Source organism: Nomascus leucogenys, chromosome 18, assembly GCF_006542625.1.
Source record: "Nomascus leucogenys isolate Asia chromosome 18, Asia_NLE_v1, whole genome shotgun sequence".
Lineage (NCBI taxonomy): Eukaryota > Metazoa > Chordata > Mammalia > Primates > Hylobatidae > Nomascus > Nomascus leucogenys.
Window position 1 is genome coordinate 100,055,064 of NC_044398.1, and position 18,852 is coordinate 100,073,915.

Consider the following 18,852-nt stretch of genomic DNA (forward strand, 5'->3'; position numbering starts at 1 on the left):
ATGGCTTGAGTGAGCAGACCCACCAGGCAGAACCTGGAGCCAGACCTTGGCCTGACAGCCACCAAGGGAGGCCACCTGGCTGTCCCTGCCCAGCCCCAGCGGCGGCGCACAGATTAGAGAGAGCCCAGTTACAAATGTTCTTTATTTCCGACTCGAGGGTGGGGATGTTGGGGAGAGGGAGGTGATGGGCAGTCCCTCCCTGACAACTCCAGGGTTGGGAGGGCATGGTCTGCTCCTTGGTTTTAGAGCCAATGAGCTGCTGCTGTTTTGGTGAGGCCAGGGTTCCTGGGGCAGGGGAGGGCTCAGAAGAGAAGGAAGGCCAGCCAGTGTCCTGGGCAACGGAAGGAAACAATTACTGGGGAAACAGGGGCAGGCCAGGGTTCCCAACACCTGTGGGCTGCCCAGCTTGGGGGAGAACATCAAAGGGGACCCCACTGAGAAGAGCTCAGCCAGGCCAGCTGACCCAGCCCTGCAGCCAGGTGTAGCTTGGGCTTTTGGAAAGTGGGTTTTCCTGGAGAAGGAGGTTGTGATGGAGCAGGGCATCTGGTCACCAGGCCAAGGTCGAAGGGGCGGAGCAGTGGGGAGCAGCGGGCTCCCAGGGGAAACCTCCGCCTCACACGTAGTCCCTCTTGTCCAGTCCAGATGCGCCCGAGCGGGAGGGGATGGAGTAGCCCAGCCTAGGTCCGAGGGGCCGCTCGACCTGGGGCGGGGGGCACGTGCAGCAGAGGAGCCCCCCGCCCAGCATAAGCAGTGCGGCCGCTGCCCAGCCCAGGTAGAGGGACGCCCCCAGCTCCCGCTTGAGGGCCTCAGCCACCAGGGGGTTGTAGAAGTCCTGGATGATGGCGTGCGCCGTCCAGCACACAGGGATGAGCACCAGGATGCCGGCGAGGAGGAGGATGACCCCCCCGGTGAGCACGATACGGGCCTTGGCACCTTCGTCCTCCACACACGTGGTACACTGGGCACCTGTGATGGCCACCAGGAGGCCAAGCAGGGCCAGCAGGAGGGCGATGACACAGAGGGCACGTGCGGCCTGCAGGTCCTGCGGCAGCGCCAGCAGTGAGTCATACACCTTGCACTGCATCTGGCCCGTGCTCTGCACCACACAGGACATCCACAGGCCCTCCCACACCACCTGGGCCACCACGATGCTGTTGCCGATGAAGGCGGTCACCTTCCACAGGGGCAGGGCGCAGGACACCAGGGTCCCCAGCCAGCCCAGCACAGCCAGGGTCATGCCCAGTAGTTCTAAGCCGGTCGAAGCCATCTGGCCCCTCAGTTAGGTCTTCTCAGCCTCAGGCGGCCTAGGTGACTCAGAGGGTGTGTCTGGTGTGCTGGGTGGGTGTCTCTGTGTCTGGCAGGAGGGGGAAGGCTTGTTGGTGTCCCCAAGCCAGGCCAGTCCTCAGTTCCGTGAACCTCTTGAAAGGCGCCTCCTCTCCGTGCCTCTTGCAGGTGTTTCTGGTCCTCGCGGAGCACAAAGCAGATTCGTAGTCCCGCTCGGCTGAGTGGTGGGTGTCACCTCGAGGGGCCTCCGCCCATCGGATGCCCTGAGGGTGCTGCTGCTCTTACCACCCCGCTGTCACACCTGGGCTGAGCTCGCAGGGGCCCTCCGGACGCACTGCCAGGCCCATCCGCGTCTCCTGCTGGCTGGCGCAGGTTCCCACTGAGCGACTCTGACAGTGCCACCTGGGGACTCTGCGGGCTCTCGGCTGCAGGCGGGGTTTTAAGGCCCAGGCAGGGGAGGAGCAGAGTGAAGTGCAGGGAGGCCAGGATAGGGGAGACCTGAGCCACGGGGAGGATGCGGGGCTGGGGGTTCGTGGGCAGCGGATGGATGAGGGGCCTGGGGGCCAGCGGGGGACGCCGCGGCTGAGTGGGGACAGGGGACGAAGGGTGTCCGTAGCATCTGTGCATGTGGGAACCAAGGGTAAAGGAGGGGAAGACGGAGGACAAGCTGAGGAAGAAGAGAGGGATCTGGGGTCAAAAAAGTAACAGGCTCAGGACAGAAACGCACACAGGGGGCGTCGGCTTGCCTTCCTGAGCCTTCTCCTCCCGCAGCCCCTCCCCAGCTGCCTCTGCTCTCCCCCGGCCCAGTTTCGTGATGCAAACATGCCCCAGCTCCCCGAGTATCGCACACTCCCGCCCGCCTGGGACTCTCTGGAATCTGATCCATCCCCGGTCTCAGCCCAGTGGCCCCGCTAGCTCCCGGGGGAAGGGCCCCGCCCGCACTGTTCCCCAGACGACAGGTGCCTGGCGCCCAGCTCAGGTGCCATCGCCCTGGCAACGGCCTAGAAAACTACCCCCCGCTTCAACCTCAGCTCAGGTGCGCTCTTACCACCCCTGCTGCTGAAACCGAGGCTAAGCTGAGCTGCCTAAGATCTCCAGAGGCCAGAGGATAAGGGGCCCGTTGTGGAGGTTGGGGGGCACTCAGGAAGGGGGATGGAGGCGGGAGGGGCTGGGGCTGGAACCCAGGGTGGGGCACAGCCCAGGACCCGGTTATGTTCCATAGGCAGGTGAGTGAGTGGCCAGTCAGGCCTCCCAGGCCAAAACACCCCAGAGGTGGGCACAGGGGTTAAGTCCAGGGACTCAAGTGTCCCCAAGACCTGCCTTCCAGTTTGCAGGAAAGCCTTACCTCCAGAAAAACCCCCTCAGAGCCTGTGATTCCACTCATGGGGACAGCCTGGGAGTCCCACTGACCAAAGCTCAAATCCTGACCCCTACCTGGGACAGATCATGGAAGGTCAAGGTCCTTAACCTCCTTTGGTCAAAGACCCACTTGAGAAACCCCGTGGGACTCACAGAACATGCACCCACAAACATGTGCCCCTCATCTGTGGGGGAGGTTCATGAACTCCCTCAAGCCCCTGCCTGGGTGCTAAGAACCTCTGAGGATTGTTGTCTGAAAAAGCAGTGTGACGGCCAGGTGCAGTGGCTAACGCCTGTAATCCCAACACTTTGGGAGGCCAAGATGGGCGAATCACGAGGTCAGGAATTCGAGACCAGCCTGGCCAACATGGTGAAAGCCCGTCTCTACTAAAAATACAAAAAATTAGATATCCCAGCACTATGGGAGGCCGAGGCAGGTAAATCAGAAGGTCAAGACATCGAGACCATCCTGGCCAACATGGTGAAACCCCGTCTCTACTAAAAATACAAAAATTAGCTGGGCGTGGAGGCACAAGCCTGTAGTCCCAGCCACTTGCCACTCTGGAGGCTGAGGCAGGAGAATCACTTGAAACCGGGAGGTAGAGGTTGCAGTGAGCCAAGACTGTACCACTCCACTCCAGCCTGGCGACAGAGCGAGACTCGTCTCAAAAAAAAAAAAAAAAAAATTAGCTGGGCATGGTGGCGGGCACCTGTAATCCCAGCTGAGGCAGAAGAATCGCTTGAACCGGAGGCAGAGGTTGCAGTGAGCCAAGATCACACCACTGCACTCCAGCTTGGGTGACAGTGGGAGACTCCGTCTCAAAAAAAAAAAAAAAAAAAGGAAAAGGGATGTGAGGAAGATTCTCTCCATTCATGCACTTTCCAGGGAGGTACAGAGGATCCTCAGAGTGGGCCCTCACCTGGGACTGCCTCTCACCTGCCTGGTGCTGGGAGGGCTGGGGTGTGCTGGAGCCCACTGGCCGGTGCGGGCAGGGCTGGAGGTGCCCACCACACACATCTGGTGGCTGCACCACTTCACGGCACTGCCTTTGGGGAGCCAGTGGCCAGGCACACCCCTACTCAGTGCCCCTCACCTAGTCGGTGGGACATTGTGTATAAAGGGCTCTAACCTCAAGGAGCGGTCAGGGTTCAAACCTAGGGGTATGAGCATCACTTCTGTGAAAGGGTTTTAGCATCTTTTGGGTCCGGGCACTGAGGCTCACGCCTGTAATCCCAGCGCTTAAGAGGCCAAGGTGGGAGGACTGCTTAAGGCCAGGAGCTTGAGACCAGCCTGGGCAACACAGTGAGACCCCATTTCTAAAAAAAAAAAAAAAAAAATATATATATATATATATATATATATACACAAAAATTAGCTGAATTAGGTGGTTCCTGTCTGTAGTCTCAGCTACTCGGGAGGCTGAGGTGGGAGGATCTCTTGAGCCCAGGAGTCGGAGGCTGCAGTGAGCTATGATTATGCCACCGCACTCCATCCTAGGTGAGACCCTGTCTCTTAAAAAAAAAATGATACTTTTGGAAGAGAGATTTACACTTTCCTTCAGATTTGCAAAGGGGCCTTGACCCAAAACAGCTTAAGATCCTCCCCTGCAAACACAGAGACAGGTCACTGCCAATCAGCTGGTCTGTAAGGTAAACAGAAGCCTCACCTCCTCTTCACCACCCCCTAGGCCTCTCCACTGAGGGGGGCTCCTCCAGTACGAGGGGGGCTGACCTGGAGGCCCCACAGAGTCTGGAAGACGGTGGGGGGTAATACAGGGGCTGGAAAGTGGCCATCGATGGACTCAGGGAATCTTGTGGCGGGTTTGTCCAGCTCACCCAGCCCCTGGGGCTCAGATTTCACAGGGTGGGGGTGGGGAGAGCAGAGATTGCAGAAGGAGGCAAGCCGGTCAGTGGGCTCCCTCACAGCCTTCTAGGGGACTCCAGGAATCCAGCCGCACAGGTTTGGGCAGCTGTCAGGAGGCAGCAGGAAGCCTGGCTCTCTGAAGTCCCCCCAACCCAGCAGCCCCAACCCAGGGGCTATTCTCTTCCCTGGGCTGGAACAAGTCCTCCTCGTCCTAAGGCCTAAGGTGATCAGCTCATCCCCCTTTTTTGAGGGACATTCCCAGTTTGAAAATTGGGTCCTCCAGGGAAACTGGGATGGCTGGTCCACTTGCCGTCGGGCCCTGCCTCGGTGATTCACTGGTCCCCCAGTCAGCTCTAAATCCCTACATTGTAGCCCAGTGGCAAGCTGCACACATCCGGGGAGCGTTGTGCCCGGAAAGGGCATAAAAGGACCCCAGGGGTTTTTTTGTTTGTTTTTTGAGACGGAGTTTCGCCCTTGTTGCCCAGGCTGGAGTGCAATGGCACAATCTCTGCTCACTGCAACCTCTGCCTCCTGGGTTCAAACTGTTCTCCTGCCTCAGCCTCTCAAGTAGCTGAGATTACAGGCGTGCGCCACCACACCCGGCTAATTTTTTTCTTTTTTTGTATTTAGTAGAGACGGGGTTTCACCATGTTGGTCAGGCTGTTCTCGAACTCCTGATCTCAAGTGATCCGCCGGCCTCAGCCTCCCAAAGTGCTGGGATTACAGGCAAGCACCACCACACTTGCTTGGGGACCCCAGTTTTGTGTTGTGTTTTTTTTGAGACGGAATCTCGCTCTGTCACCCAGGCTGGAGTGCAGTGACATGATCTCAGCTTACTGCAACCTCTGCCTCCTGGATTCAAGCGATTCTCCTGCCTCAGCCTCCTGAGTAGCTGGAACTACAGGCATGCACCAACACACCCGGCTAATTTTTGTATTTTAATTAGAGACGGGGTTTCACCATATTGGCCAGGCTGGTCTCAATCTCCTAACTTCGTGATCTGCGTGCCTCGGCCTCCCAAACTGCTGGGATTAGAGGTGTGAGCCACTGCGTCCAGCCGACCCCAGGTTTTTAAGACCCCAATTCCTCTTTGGCCCAACATCTCCACACTGGAGCAAGGAGGAAAGCAAGCCCACGCTCCAGGGACTAGCCAGCAGTGTGGGTGGCGGCTGCTCAGCAGATGCGCACATCCCCACCTCAGTGACCAACCCACTGGACTTGCCTTCACAGTGGCCCTCTGCGGCTTCAGCCTCCTCCCACCCCAAGTCTCCCACTCCAGGTCTCTAAGATAAAACAAAGTATCTCCCCAAGCCCCCTGGGGAGAGTAAAAGTGGGGAAACATCTGGGAGCCTAGGAGAGGCTGGAAGAGGGTGGTTGGGGAGCTGCCCACGGTGGGAGGATTCCCAGGACACATGGGCAGCAATTAGCCTGTTGTCCTCAGCCCTCACTAGGCCTAGGTTGGGAGGTCCCAGACCCTCTCCTAGGCCCCCGCGCACCTGAATTCAGTTGGATCTTGGGAACGGAAGGGTTAAGGTTGGGGCCTAATCAGGGACTGGAATGCCATTGATATGGAAAAGTGGGGGCCCCTTGGTGTGGTTACCATCTCAATGGCACTTTAACACGTCCAGCGAAGTCCCCTCCCCCATCCCCCACGTCTGGGAAAAGAGGTGGTGGAGGGGAACCTTCCCCACTGTACTACCTTGGAAGGAAAGGAAGCCGGCCCTCCACCAGTCCCTTCCTGGAGTGACAAAATGGACCTCGTTTTTGTTCCATCTAGGAGCAAAGAGGGGCAGGGAGGCTCAGGTGGGCATTAGAAACCAGAGATCAGCTTAGATACGGTCGAAGCGGGTTAACCCGCGCCTCTTAGAGGGGGAAGTGTGGCCTGACAACAAAGGAAAGGAAGGAAGTTACCAGGAGCTACCATGCGCCAGGAACAATGTGGGGGTGGGTGTGGGGGCTGCACACTAAGAACCCCAAGGGCAGAGTCACCCACTGCGCCCGGAGGAGCCAAGACCCATATCTTACAGGTAGAGAAGCCGGTCCTCTAGCTCCCAAACCAAAAGGTGCAGCTAAATCTCGGTGGTGCAGCCATCACCCTCACGGGCTCGCTGCCCACCTTCACAGACACGAACAAGCTCAGGGAGCTGAGCGAACCTGACCAAGTGCACAGCGGGAAGCAGGACACACCTGACACCAACCCAGACCCTGACTTTGGAGCTAGCCCCCTAGGTGGGCTAAGAGAGCCTCCTGAACCTCTTCCCCAACAGGGCAGCAGGGCAGGGCCTCTCCTTCTTCTGGGCCTCCCAAGCACCATCCCGTTCCTCCTTGTCCCAAATTCTTCCAGGCTCCCAGTACAGGGAAACCTCTGCAGAAAACTGCATTTTGATCTGATTATGGAAGAGGTCCCCTCCACCTGCTGCCTCACTCTCATTGCCATGTCCCTGGCAAGGGAAGTGCCCTTTGCTCCCCACTTGCAGGGGGCAGCGGGCTGGACTCCCAGAACCTCGTGCGAGCCCCACCCCAGGGCTCCCTGGGCAAGTCACAGCTGCCCAAACCTCAGGTGGCTCCTGGCTGTAAAGCAGAGAGGAGACAGCTCTGTGTCAACCCTGGCACATCCCTGGACTGGCGCCTTGGGGATCGAGGTAGGTATTGACTCAAAGCAAGCATATTTTGTCAAAAGCATAATGGAGGTTTCACTTGTAAACCTGGGCAGACTCCACTGACTGGGTAACAATTAACTTTATTATCAGTAGTAATTGTCAGTTTCAACCAGCAGCAGTTATCGCTCCCACCCTTTGAAGGTGGGGGCCCCGTGGCTAATGCCGTCTTTAAGAATACACATTTGTGTACTTCCTGTTTCTTAGCTGAGAGAGGAGGCCTCAACAATATAAAGTGCAGGGAGCCGGGGAGCAGCAAGCCAGTGGGAATGGGCACCTGGCCATAAGTCAGAGAAGGGGAAGGAGAGTCACTTTATTCTCTTCCGGTGCCAGTAAGAACTTTATCAAGGTACTAGTGCCATCAGCTCCTGCCCAAGGGCACCCAGGGCTCCAGGTCAGCAAGACGGATTTAAGACACATTACATTCTGGGAAGACAGCTAGGAAGGTAGGTCAGCCCCACAGGGGAGAGGACACTGCATGTCCAGATGGGGGCACGAAAAATGATACCTCCACCCTCTAAGCCCTGGAATCTGTGAACGTGACCTCACTTGATAGAAGGGCCTTTGCATACGTAATTAAACTTAAGGATATCAAAATGAGATTTATCGGCTGGGCGCGGTGGCTCACGCTTGTAATCCCAGCACTTTGGGAGGCCAAGGCGGGCGGATCATGAGGTCAGGAGATCGAGACCACGGTGAAACCCCATCTCTACTAAAAATACAAAAAAATTAGCCGGGTGTGGTGGCGGGCGCCTATAGTCCCAGCTACTCGGAGAGGCTAAGGCAGGAGAATGGCGTGAACCCGGGAGGCGGAGCTTGCAGTGAGCCGAGATTGCGCCACTGCACTCCAGGCTGGGCGACAGAGCGAGACTCCGTCTCAAAAAAAAAAAAAAAAAAAAGAGATTACCCTAGATTTCAGGCGGCTCCTACATTCAACGACAATCCAACCTCTTACAACATAAAAACAGGGAGATTGGAGACAGACATGGGGAGAAGGCCATGTGGAGACGGAGGCAGGAACTCCTATGATGCGGCCACAAGCCACGGAGGGCCTGGAGCCACCAGGAGCTAGAAGAGGCAGGAGGGATCCTCCCCTAGCAGCTGTGAAGGGAACAGGGACCTGCCCATACCTTTATTTTTCACTTTTGGCCTCTAGAACTGTAAAGAATAAATTTCTGTTGTTTGAAGCCACACAGTGTGTATAAATTTGTTACTGTGGTCAGGCCGGGCGCGGTGGCTCATGCCTGTAATCCCAGCACTTCGGGAGGCCGAGGCGGGAGGATCACGAGGTCAGGAGATCAAGACCATCCTGGCTAACACGGTGAAACCGTGTCTCTACTAAAAATTAAAAAAAATTAAAAAATAAAATTGTTACTGCAGTTACAAAGAACTAGTACACTGCCCTTCTTGGTGGTGGGTCCTGGGCTCTCCGAGGTCCCCCAGTGTCAAGGTTGGCTTTCTGATACCAGTCCTGGGCTGCTGGAGAAGAGCCCAGATAGAATTTTCGCCTGATTACCTGAGCTCAGGCCACCTAGGGAACAAAGAGAACTTTATTAAGTTGTAGAGGCTGCACAGAAACCGGCGGGTGGGGTGCAGGCAAAGCTGGAGAGAACAAGAGCTTCCTCTCAGGGCCCAGCGCGGGTGGGGGTGGGGGAAGCTCTCCTGTCCCACGAGGATGACTTCACAGCCCTTGCATGTGACCCTTGGGTCCAGTATCGATCCACACCGCTGCTTCCCTGGTGTGCACAGCCAGCCTGACCCCTGGACCTGTTTCAGTGGAAAATTTGACTTCTGAAGACTTTTGCAAGGCCGGGCGCGGTGGCTTATACCTGTAATCCCAGCACTTTGGGAGGCTGAGACGGGCGGATCACCTGAGGTCTGGAGTTTGAGACCAGCCTGACCAACATGGAGAAACCCCCTCTCTACCAAAAATAAAAAATTAGCTGGGCGTGGTGGCGCATGCCTGTAAACTCAGCTACTCGGGAGGCTGAGGCAGGAGAATCGCTTGAACCCTGGAAGCGGAGGCTGCGGTGAGCCGAGATTATGCCATTGCACTCCAGCCTGGGCAACAAGAACGAAACTACGTCTCAAAAAAAAAAAAAAAAAAGATTTTTGAGGCCAGATCAGAATTTTCAAGAGCCATACACTGAGGATGGCCTTAGCCATGGCATCCAGACCCTTTATTTATAAGAGAAATGAAACATTTGGATATACTTAAAGCACTTTAAACTTTTTTCTTTTTTTGAGACGGAGTTTCGCTCTTGTTGCCCAGGCTAGAGTGCAATGGCACGATCTTGGCTCACCGCAACCTCCACCTCCCAGGTTCATAGGATTGTCCTGCCTCAGCCTCCCGAGTAGCTGGGATTACAGGCATGTGCCACCACGCCCGGCTAATTTTGTATTTTTAGTAGAGAAGGGGTTTCTCCATGTTGGTCAGGCTGGTCTCAAACTCCTGACCTCAGGTAATCCGCCAGCCTCAGCTTCCCAAAGTGGTGGGATTACAGGCGTGAGCCACCGCGCCCGGCCCACTACTTTAAACTTTTGTTTTCATACCCTTGATCCCCATTTCCTTGGACATGTGCTGTGGGCCCCGCCCGCTGCCCTGATCACTAGCCAGGTTATCAGCCCAGGGGATGGGTTACATTCTCAAATAACCTAGCAAGAGGCCTGCTGGAGGACAGCAAGGGAAAATGGAAGACCCGAATCTTTAGACGAGTCTATTTTCAGACTCGCTCCTTTTCTCTACCAAACCTGGGCTGCTTCCGATTCCCGTTCTCTCTTCCCCAAACTGGGCTCTAACCCCCGTCCTCTGAATTCATGCCCGGGGAAGGTGGCTAGGGGCACTGGCCCTGTCGGGGGCTGCCTACTCACCCGCCGCGGGAGGGGCCGGGTCAGCAGGGCGGCTACAGGAAGAAATACGGAGGCGGGGGAGGGGGGAAGGCGGGCAGCGGCCATGGGTCGCGGGTCTCGGGGGGCTCCAGCAGGCTGAAGGGAGAGGGTCGCGCGGGCAGCGGCGGCAGCGGCTGCGGGGGCGGCTCGGAGAGCAGGGGCGGGCGACCGCGCGCGCCCACGGGCCCGGGGGCTGCGGCAACGGCGGCCTCGGGCAGCAGAGGCAGCGGCAGGTGCGCGGGCGGCGGCGCGGGCGCGGGCAGGCGCGGCAGGTCCTGCAGTGCAAGCGCGGCGGCGGGGGGCGCGGGTGAGCAGGCTTCAGGCGGCAGCTCGGGCAGTGCCAGATGCGCGCCGGGGCCCCAGGGCGCCAGCGGCTCGGGCCGCAGCGGGAGCGCGGGCAGCGGCGGCAGCTCGGCCAGGGCGAGAGCGGAGGGCGGCGGCGGCCCGGGGCTCAGGCCGGGCGGCAGGCTGGGCAACGGCGGGTGCGGCAGGGACGCCGGGGGCAGCGGGGTGGGCGGCAGCGTCGAGCGGGCCCGGCCCAGTCGCGAGTGGGCGCGGGCGCGGGCGAGCCGCGGGTGCGAGCTGGAGCGGGGCAGCCGCGCCGCCAGCTTGGCTGCGGCTGCCACCCCAGGGCCCCAGAGCGCGCCGCGCGCGTGACCTCCTACTTCGGGAGGTGGCCACGCGCCGCGCTCCGACCGGCCCAGCCAATCGCAGATGCCCGCCCCCGCACTCCAACCAATCAGGGGCCAGTGCGCTCGCGGCCTACGGGTCCCTCCCGGCAGCTGGCAAGGGCTGCCCTTGGCAGCCAATCAGAGATATCAGCGCGCTCCTCCAAGTTCTTATTCCCGCCCTCTCCTGGTCCCAGCCAATGGCTGTGTCCCAGGTGCCGCAGCTGCTCCCCGCCCTCAACTAGCCTGGATATCAGGCGCTGCTCACGCGCAGTGGGCGCCCCCACCTGGCCTGAGGATCTGGAGATTCGCTGCGACACCGAGGCGCCCCGCCTCACCAATTTGGTTTTTTTTGTTTTTTAGGTGGCTTTTTTGGGGACTGAGCCTCACTCTGGCGCCCAGGCTACATTGCAGTGGCGCGGTCTTGGCTTAGTGAAGCTTCGAACTGCCGGACTAAAGCAGTTCTCCCGCCTCAGCCTCCCCAAGTAGCTGGGACTACAGGTGCACACCACCACACCCGGCTAATTATTATACTTTTTAAATTAAAAAAAAAAACTTTTTTTAGACGGAGTTTCGCTCTATCCCCCAGGCTGGAGTGCATTTGTGCAGTCTCAGATGCAACCTCCGCTTCCTGGGTTCAAACGAGTCTCCTGCCTCAGCCTCCTGAGTAGATGGGATTACGGGTGCCCGCCAGCACGCCCGGCTAATTTTTGTGTTTTTAGTAGAGATGGGGTTTCGCCATGTTGGCCAGGGTGGTCTCGAACTCATGACCTCATGATGCACCCGCCTCGGCGTCCCAAAGTGCTGGGATTACAGGCGTGAGCCACCGCGCCCGGCCTAATTATTTTTTATATATATATATATTATTTTACATATATTATATATAATAATTATATATATATAATATATATATATAATTATTTTATATATATATATTATATATATATATATATATATTTTTTTTTTGAGACAGAGTCTTGCTCTGTCGCCCAGGCTGGAGTGCAGTGGCGCGATCTTGGCTCACTGCAAGCTCCGCCTCCCGGGTTCACTCCATTCTCCTGCCTCAGCCTCTCCGAGTAGCTGGGACTACAGGCGCCCGCCACCACGCCCGGCTAATTTTTTTGTATTTTTAGTAGAGATGGGGTTTCACCGTGGTCTCGATCTCCTGACCTCGTGATCCGCCCGCCTCGGCCTCCCAAAGTGCTGGGATTACAAGCGTGAGCCACCGCGCCCGGCTAATTATTATATTTTATATACAGATGGAATCTCACCATGTTGCCCAGGCTGGTCTCGAACTCCTGAGCTCAAGCGATCCGCCGGCCTCAGTCTTCCAAAGTGCTGGGATTCCAGGCATGACCCACCGCGCCCGCCCCGTGACGCCACCGATGTGGAGTGTGAGATTGTCCTCTCGTTGCTGTTTACCCATTGCAACTCAGGTATGAGGATCCTGTGTGGATGGGTCAAGGTGCACAGATTTCCATTCAGTTATCTTATAAGAAAGATAAAACGATATCACAATTCAAAAGCAAAGTTTGGTGATAATATACTTAGCGTTTGTGTTAAAGTTCCTAAGAACAATTGTAAATGACAGATGGGTGAGAATCTGGTACCTCAGAACAAAAAGGATAAAATGGTCAATCTATTCAAAATTGGAAGATAGAAACTTTTTTTTTTTTTTTTTTTTTTGATACAGGATCTTGCTCTTTCGCCCAGGCTGGAGTGCAGTAGTGCCATCATGGCTCACTGCAGCCTTGACCTCCTCGGCTCAAGTAATCCTCTCACCTCAGCCTCCCAAGGAGCCGAGACTACAGGCATGCGCCACCCTGCCAGGCTAATTTTTTTATTTGTGGAGATGGGAGTCGCCGGGCGCGGTGGCTCACGCCTGTAATCACAGCACTTTGGGAGGCCGAGGCGGGCGGATCTCAAGGTCAGGTGATCGAGACCATCCTGGCTAGCACGGTGAAACCCCGTCTCTACTAAAAATACAAAAAATTAGCTGGGCAGGCGCCTGTAGTCCTAGCTACTTGGGAGGCTGAGGCAGGAGAATGGCATGAACCCGGGAGGCGGAGCTTGCAGTGAGCCGAGATTGCGCCACGGCACTTCAGCCTGGGTGACAGAGCGAGACTCTGTCTCAAAAAAAAAAAAAAAAAAAAGAGAGAGAATCAAGAGAGTCAAGTCGATTATGTTTCTAATTGTTGTTTGCGATGTCTAAGGGTATTTTGTTAATCAGGCATTTAAGGCATGCAAAATATTTAGGGAAAAGTGGAGCTGTGAAATTCATATTTGTTTTTATTTACTTATTTATTTTTTATAGAGATGAGGGTCTCAGTATATTGCCCAGACTGGTCTTGAAATTGTAGGATCAAGCAATCCTCCTGCCTTGGCCTCCGAAAATACTGGGATTACAGGCGTGACCCACCATGCCTGGCCGAGCTGTGAAATTTATAAACTAATTGATCATTCATCACAGAATGTGAAAGTGAGTTTTACATCCAAATTATTAGTCAATACAATATCTGGAAGGCCACTATAAAGGCTTAAGGAAAATGAGATTTTTATCTAACAACTTTAATAAATGGATTATAAATGAAAACACAAACAATGAAGTGTTCTTTCCCATGCACAAGTCTCCTAACTTGGATATGGTTCCCCCACTAGGCGGTGACCAAGTGATGCCCTCCTTGAGGGCAGGCGTTGATCGAGTCTGTTTTCTTCTCATGGTTTCTCCTGTTGGGAACATGGTCCCTGGCACACGGCCTCATTAATGTTTGTCGAATGAATGAATGAGGTGCTGGGTGGTGGCTGCAGGCCCAGGCCACTCCCACCCTGGTCAGCAAGCCCCTTGCATGGCACGTGGAGGGAAGCAGGGAAGCACGTTTGTGGTTCTAGCACAGAGGAGACCCCCGGCCAGGCAGCACCGGAGGCCAAGCCCGAGGGTCTGTCTTCCTTGCTGGGCAGGCGAGGGTGTGAGGCAGAGGGACTCCCAGGGGCACTGCAGTGCTCAGCATTTCCCCAGAGGGCAGTGGCCTGGAAAGACGTAGAGCCGGGCTAGGGAGGGGTGGGGCCCTGGTGAGGCTTTGCCCTCTCCTCCCCTCCCAGGGACCTGAGCTTCTGGGGTCAGTCACTCAGCAGCCACCTACAGGTGGCAGAAACTGCTGTCCTTCCCAAGGGCTGGGTGTCCCCCAGTGCGGCTGGAGGGGTGACCACGGGGGGCCTTTGGGCAGGCAGCTCGGCCATTGCGCCTCCCTCTCACCTCCGTAGCCATTCCCCAGCTGGCCATTGCTGCCTCTTTTCACGTCGGGGCCCCCTATGGCACAGACAGACCATGGGCACTCGGGTCACCAGAGAGCTTCCGTCCACCCCAGCTTCAACCCAGGTTCTAGGAGTACCCCCCTCCCTGGAGGGCCCAGGGCTCAGCTCTGCCTCAGCTTCCCAGAGGACCCGGGGTAGAGGGACAGAGTGTGGAGAACTGAGTCCGTGATGGCCCTTGTTCCCAGCTCCATCACCTCCCCTTTTTGGTCCAGTGTCCGGGCTAGCTCTCAGGGTCCTGGGCTCTGCTGGCCTCTCCTCCAGCCCTGTTCCTTCCTGCTCCTTCCTGCCTATGCCCTCCTGGCCTCTTCCCACTCACTCCATCCCCTCCGCCAAGAGGGGTGTACCTTCCATCTCCGTGGGGCTGTGGGTAGACCTGGGCCCAGGGCCCAGTTCCCTAAAGCCACCTTTAATGGCCCCAACACACTCATCCAGGCATCCCGTTACCTGGCTGGCTCCTGGCCTCAGCATATTCATCTCCAGCCTGATATCCAGGCTTCAAGCTGGCCCCCCAGGCCTGGAGGGTGGGCCAGCGAGAGTTCCACAGCACCCCGGCCTGCCCTGTGGGGAGGAGAGCTGGCAGGGGTACCCTTGCCCACAGGAGCTGGGACCCCCGGCCCCTGTTGGGCTTGGCTCTGCTTCCTGAAAGCTCATTTCTTACCATTTCCTTCAGGGGCTGGAGCCGCTGCTTTGGGGTACACCAGAGTTTCCACCCTGTCTCCTGCAAGAGACTCTGGTCATTCCCGCCTAGCCCCTGGGCTGTTGTCTCCCCCACTCCACTGCACTTTGTCCCCTGGGTCTGACTCACCATTCCTAAAACCACTGGCCCCATGGAACCCTGGAGGAGGAAAGAGGGTGTCAGAGGCCGGGCTGGGGCCCTGAGCCCAACTCTCCCACCGCCACCCCTGCTCACCAGGCACCTGGCTGTGGGTGGGCCTCGGGGAAGACCCTGGCTCCCAGGACACCATTCCCATAACCTAAACCTGCAGGATAGAGATTGGAGAGGAGCTAGGGACAGGCTAGTGGAACAGGGACAGCATCAGGAGGGCCAGGTGACCAGCTCATAGACAGGGAGATGTGGACAGACAGACTGACTCAGCCATGAGGGAGATGCCAGCTTCCGCCCGACATGGGTAGGGGGCCCAGGAGGACTCACCAATTTTCTGTGGCTCGAGGCCACCGTTAAAACCTGGGGGAGAGAAAACTGTGACTCAGAGATGGGGGTCAGCGAGAGCCACAGCCCTGGACTCCCCTCTTCCTGGGATGGCAGAAGGAAGAGGAGGGAAGAGGAGGGGAAGGGAAGGGAGGAACTCCAGGAAGGGCCGCCTAACCCGGTTCTGCTCCTGGTCCATAGCCATTTGGAGGCTGGTGACCTGTGAGGAGAAAGGAAGTCAGTGCAGAGGACCCAGGCCTCCCCGACTCCTTGGGTGGCCAAAGATCGACCTTAGGGACTCTGAAGGAGAAGCAGAGACTTTTCCTGTCCACAGGGAATGGAACCAGAAGAAACTTAGAGAGCAGCAAGAGACTGGGCACAGTGGCTCACGCCTGTAATCCCAGCACTTTGGGAGGCTGAGGTGGGCTGATCACTTGAAGCCAGGAGTTTGAGACCAGCCTGCCCAATGTGACGAAACCCCATCTCTACAAAAATACAAAGGTTAGCCAAGTATGGTGGTGTGTGCCTGTAATGCCAACTACTTGGGAGGCTTATTTTGCAGTGAGCCAAAATTGCACCACTGCATTCCAGCCTGGGCAACAGAGTGAGACTGTCTCAAAAAAAAAAAAAAAAAGCAAGAGGGTAGAAGAGGGTAGACTCGGGGAGAGACTTCCTGGCCTTAGGGTGCCTGAATAGCTGAGGCAGCCTAGGGAAAAAGGGTGGTGGAAGGGTGACCCTGATCTGGGGTGGGGACAGAGGATAGACCTAGCTGAGAGTTTGTTCCTCTGGGATGTGGGGCCTGGGGGCAGACAGCCTCACACCTGCTTTCTGAGGTTTCAGTCCCCACTGGATGGCTGGCATTGGTGCTAGGAGGAAAGTTAGGGGCAGGAGTGAGCCCAGCCCAGGGCTTGAGAGACTGCAGATGCCATGGGGCAGGGATGGAAAGGACTCCCATACTGGGGACCACATGGGGTTCCAGGGCCAGAGTTCAGGCTTCTCCTCAGCAGATCACTGTGTGACAAGTCACTGCCCTCTCTGAGCCTTGGCATCTGAGGACAGAGTGGGACATGGCAGCCAGGCCCTGACCCTCGTAGGGCCAGGTGCTTCCCAGTGCCCCCCAGGCTCCCCCACTCCACACTGACTTGGTAACTTGCCATTCTGCACTGCGGAAGGGGGCTGGGATTTCAGGCCCCAGCCACCCTCTTTGTCCAAAGGGACCCCTGGAGTGGGAAACCTGGGGAGGAGCATTGGAGCGACCCTTGCATTGCAGGGACCTATGATGGGAAGGAATGGAGGGGTGGGGCTATGTTCCAGGCCAGCCCTCACCGACGCCACCCAGGAGGCCTTGGCCTGGCCAAGCCACCGGCCTGTAGTGGCTTCTAGGGCAGACCCAGCACCTAAGGGGGACGTTAGCCAGGCTGGAAAAAGCCCAGCTCCCTTGGGCCACACTCTGCAGGGGGGACCTGGGGATCCAGGCAGGGGATAGAGGGACGTAGGGATCTGGCAGGGATGGGGCTCCTGATGGAGGCCCCTCCATCTTCCAGCAGCCTCCCTCTCCCTTCCTCCTGGGCCCCCACCCCTGGTCCCAGTGGCCTCACCTGGCCAGGGCCCATGTTCATGGCCATATCCTGGAGAGGGAAAGCAGAGATGAGTGTGGCAACACTGGGGGCGGGGGCTAGAAGGGCTGAGAGGCAGAAGGAGGTGTGGGGCAGAGCCAGGGGTCCCCCACTTGCCTGACTTCTGAGGCTTCATGGTCCCTCGCAGGCCTGCGGAGAGACAGAAAGAGGCCAGTTCAGACATCAGCCTGCCCGAGGGGTCTAGTGAACCCCTGTCTCCCCTGCTGATCCCCCTAGCCCTGCCTTTTCACCTGGCAGGAGCCCCAGCCAGGTCCCTGGTGTGTATCGTGGGAGGGAGAGCAGGGCATGAGGGCGGGGTTGGAGTGGGGGACCTTGGAGAAGGCAGGAAGAGGGGCAGAGAGGAACTCGGCTTTGGAGGTTTCTGGCTCCCTCCCAGGCCAGAGACCCATGGAGAATAATGGACAGGCCAACCCACCCCACCCCTTCCCCAGCTGAGACCCAACCCTGTCCCTTGGAGCCTGTCCTTCTTCCCCTCTGCTCCAGGTCCCACCCACCTCCCTCACCTGGCTGGGCTCCTTCCCACAGGAAGGCTCCAGCTCCAGCCCATTCTTGCACCCTGGGGAGACAGGGTACAGCTTGGGAGGGGAAAAGGGTGGAGGGGTAGGCAGTTTCTGCAGGTAGGGAGAGTGAGGAGGAGTGGGAAGGGCTTACCTGGCTTCTGCGGTTTCATTCCCTCTCCAGCACCTGGAGAGATGCGAGCAGGTGAGGGACCCATGGCCCACTCCTCGCTGAGGGGCCTCTTCCAGACCCGGCGTCTGTCCCCCACCCGGTGCCCATGCCAACCTCCCCTACCTGGTCCATGACCAGTCGGAACTGCAGGGTCTGTGGGGGCGGCATGGGGAGAGGTTGGGGTACAGAAGGGGGCTGGAGCCTGGCCCCCCTTTTCTCCCAGTTTAGGAACTGGAGCTTGCAGCACCTCCCTCCACCTTGTGCTGCCGCCTCTCCAGACTCTATCCCCTCTAAGCCTGCAGGAGCCCCCAAGAAAACCCTCAGAACAGGGTCGGGGGAGACCCAGGCCCCACCTCTTTCCTCCTTTCTGCACTCCCAGCAACTCCAGCCCCCCAGTACCTGCTCTGTATCCATTCTGGGCTGAGGGGCCTGTGGGGAGGGAGGGGTGAGCACGGGGTTTGGGATTCTAGCTAAGGAGAGGGCGAAGGGCCTTTGGATCCCCTTTCAGAGCCAAGTCAGAAACCAGGGATCCTGGAGCCGCCTCTCCTCCCTCATTTTGGTGCCCATCTGCCCTGGAGGCCTGGGAGGGAGACAGGGACAGCAGCCCAACACCCCCTCACTGGCTGGGCTCCCAGCCCTCTCCTGAATCCCGATGGAGCTGAGGTGGGGTATGAATGAGAGAGGGAGCTCAGGGTTTGGGGGAGGCAGAGGGACAGGCCGGGCAGGGCTCACCTGGCTTCTGGGCCTTCGCAACCCCCAAATAGCCTGGTGGAGAGAAAGGGAGCAAGTGAGGGACCCACGGCCTCCACTCTGGACCTCCTGGAACCCCAGCCCCGCCCCTACCTGGTCCATAGCCGTTTGGAGCTCCCAGGCCTGTGGGGCAAAAAAGGGAGCGTGGTAAGGCTGGGCCAGTGGGGGACAGGGAGGCAGGGGCCAGGAAGGGGGCTCTCAGTCTCTCCCCCACCTCCTCTCCCCTTGGTCGTCGGTGCTCCTACAGACCTCCCCTCACTCATGAGGCAGGGGTCACCCCTCCCCTGGGAGTCCCGCGCAGACCCAGCTAGAACACCAGGATCTAGGGGAGGTGGGGCCACAGACACAGGCAGTCCCCTCACCTGGCATCTGAGGCTTCATGCCCGCTCCTAGGCCTGGGAGAGACAGAGAGGCTGACATCAACTCCAGCCAGTGCTGCTGATCCCCAGACCCCAGCTCTCCATCCCTGTGGCCCCAGCTTCTCTCTTCCTGCCCCATCTCCCAACCCCTCGGGAGCCAGGCCCAGCTGCCCTCACCTGGCTGGACTCCTGGTCCATTTCCATGGCCATATTCTAGGGGGAGGGACGGGGTGGGTGTGAGACGGCGGCATTCG

At 57.8% G+C, this 18,852-nt stretch overlaps 1 protein-coding gene and 1 long non-coding RNA gene across 4 annotated transcripts; both read right to left on the reverse strand.

Annotated features, from left to right (window-relative positions):
* Positions 1 to 124: 124 nt before the first annotated feature.
* CLDN9 (claudin 9) lies at positions 125 to 10,486 on the reverse strand. Of its 2 annotated transcripts, XM_030797665.1 has the most exons (3): positions 10,036 to 10,486; positions 8,681 to 8,695; positions 125 to 1,951 (listed from the first exon to the last, which is right to left on the reverse strand). In XM_030797665.1, exon 3 carries the CDS (start codon positions 1,265 to 1,267, stop codon positions 614 to 616), a length of 654 nt encoding a protein of 217 aa, XP_030653525.1. In that variant the 5' UTR covers positions 1,268 to 1,951; positions 8,681 to 8,695; positions 10,036 to 10,486; the 3' UTR covers positions 125 to 613. The 2 variants fall into 2 exon arrangements, with proteins under 2 accessions (XP_030653525.1, XP_030653526.1); XM_030797666.1 differs by lacking the exons at positions 8,681 to 8,695; positions 10,036 to 10,486 and adding an exon at positions 8,295 to 8,438.
* A 4,005-nt stretch (positions 10,487 to 14,491) lies between these two features.
* LOC100595748 lies at positions 14,492 to 16,350 on the reverse strand. Of its 2 annotated transcripts, XR_001113563.2 has the most exons (5): positions 16,326 to 16,350; positions 15,362 to 15,403; positions 15,187 to 15,219; positions 14,951 to 15,013; positions 14,492 to 14,591 (listed from the first exon to the last, which is right to left on the reverse strand). It is a non-coding gene; the product is annotated as an uncharacterized LOC100595748 (long non-coding RNA). The 2 variants fall into 2 exon arrangements; XR_001113562.2 differs by lacking the exon at positions 14,951 to 15,013.
* Between the last annotated feature and the right edge of the window lie 2,502 nt (positions 16,351 to 18,852).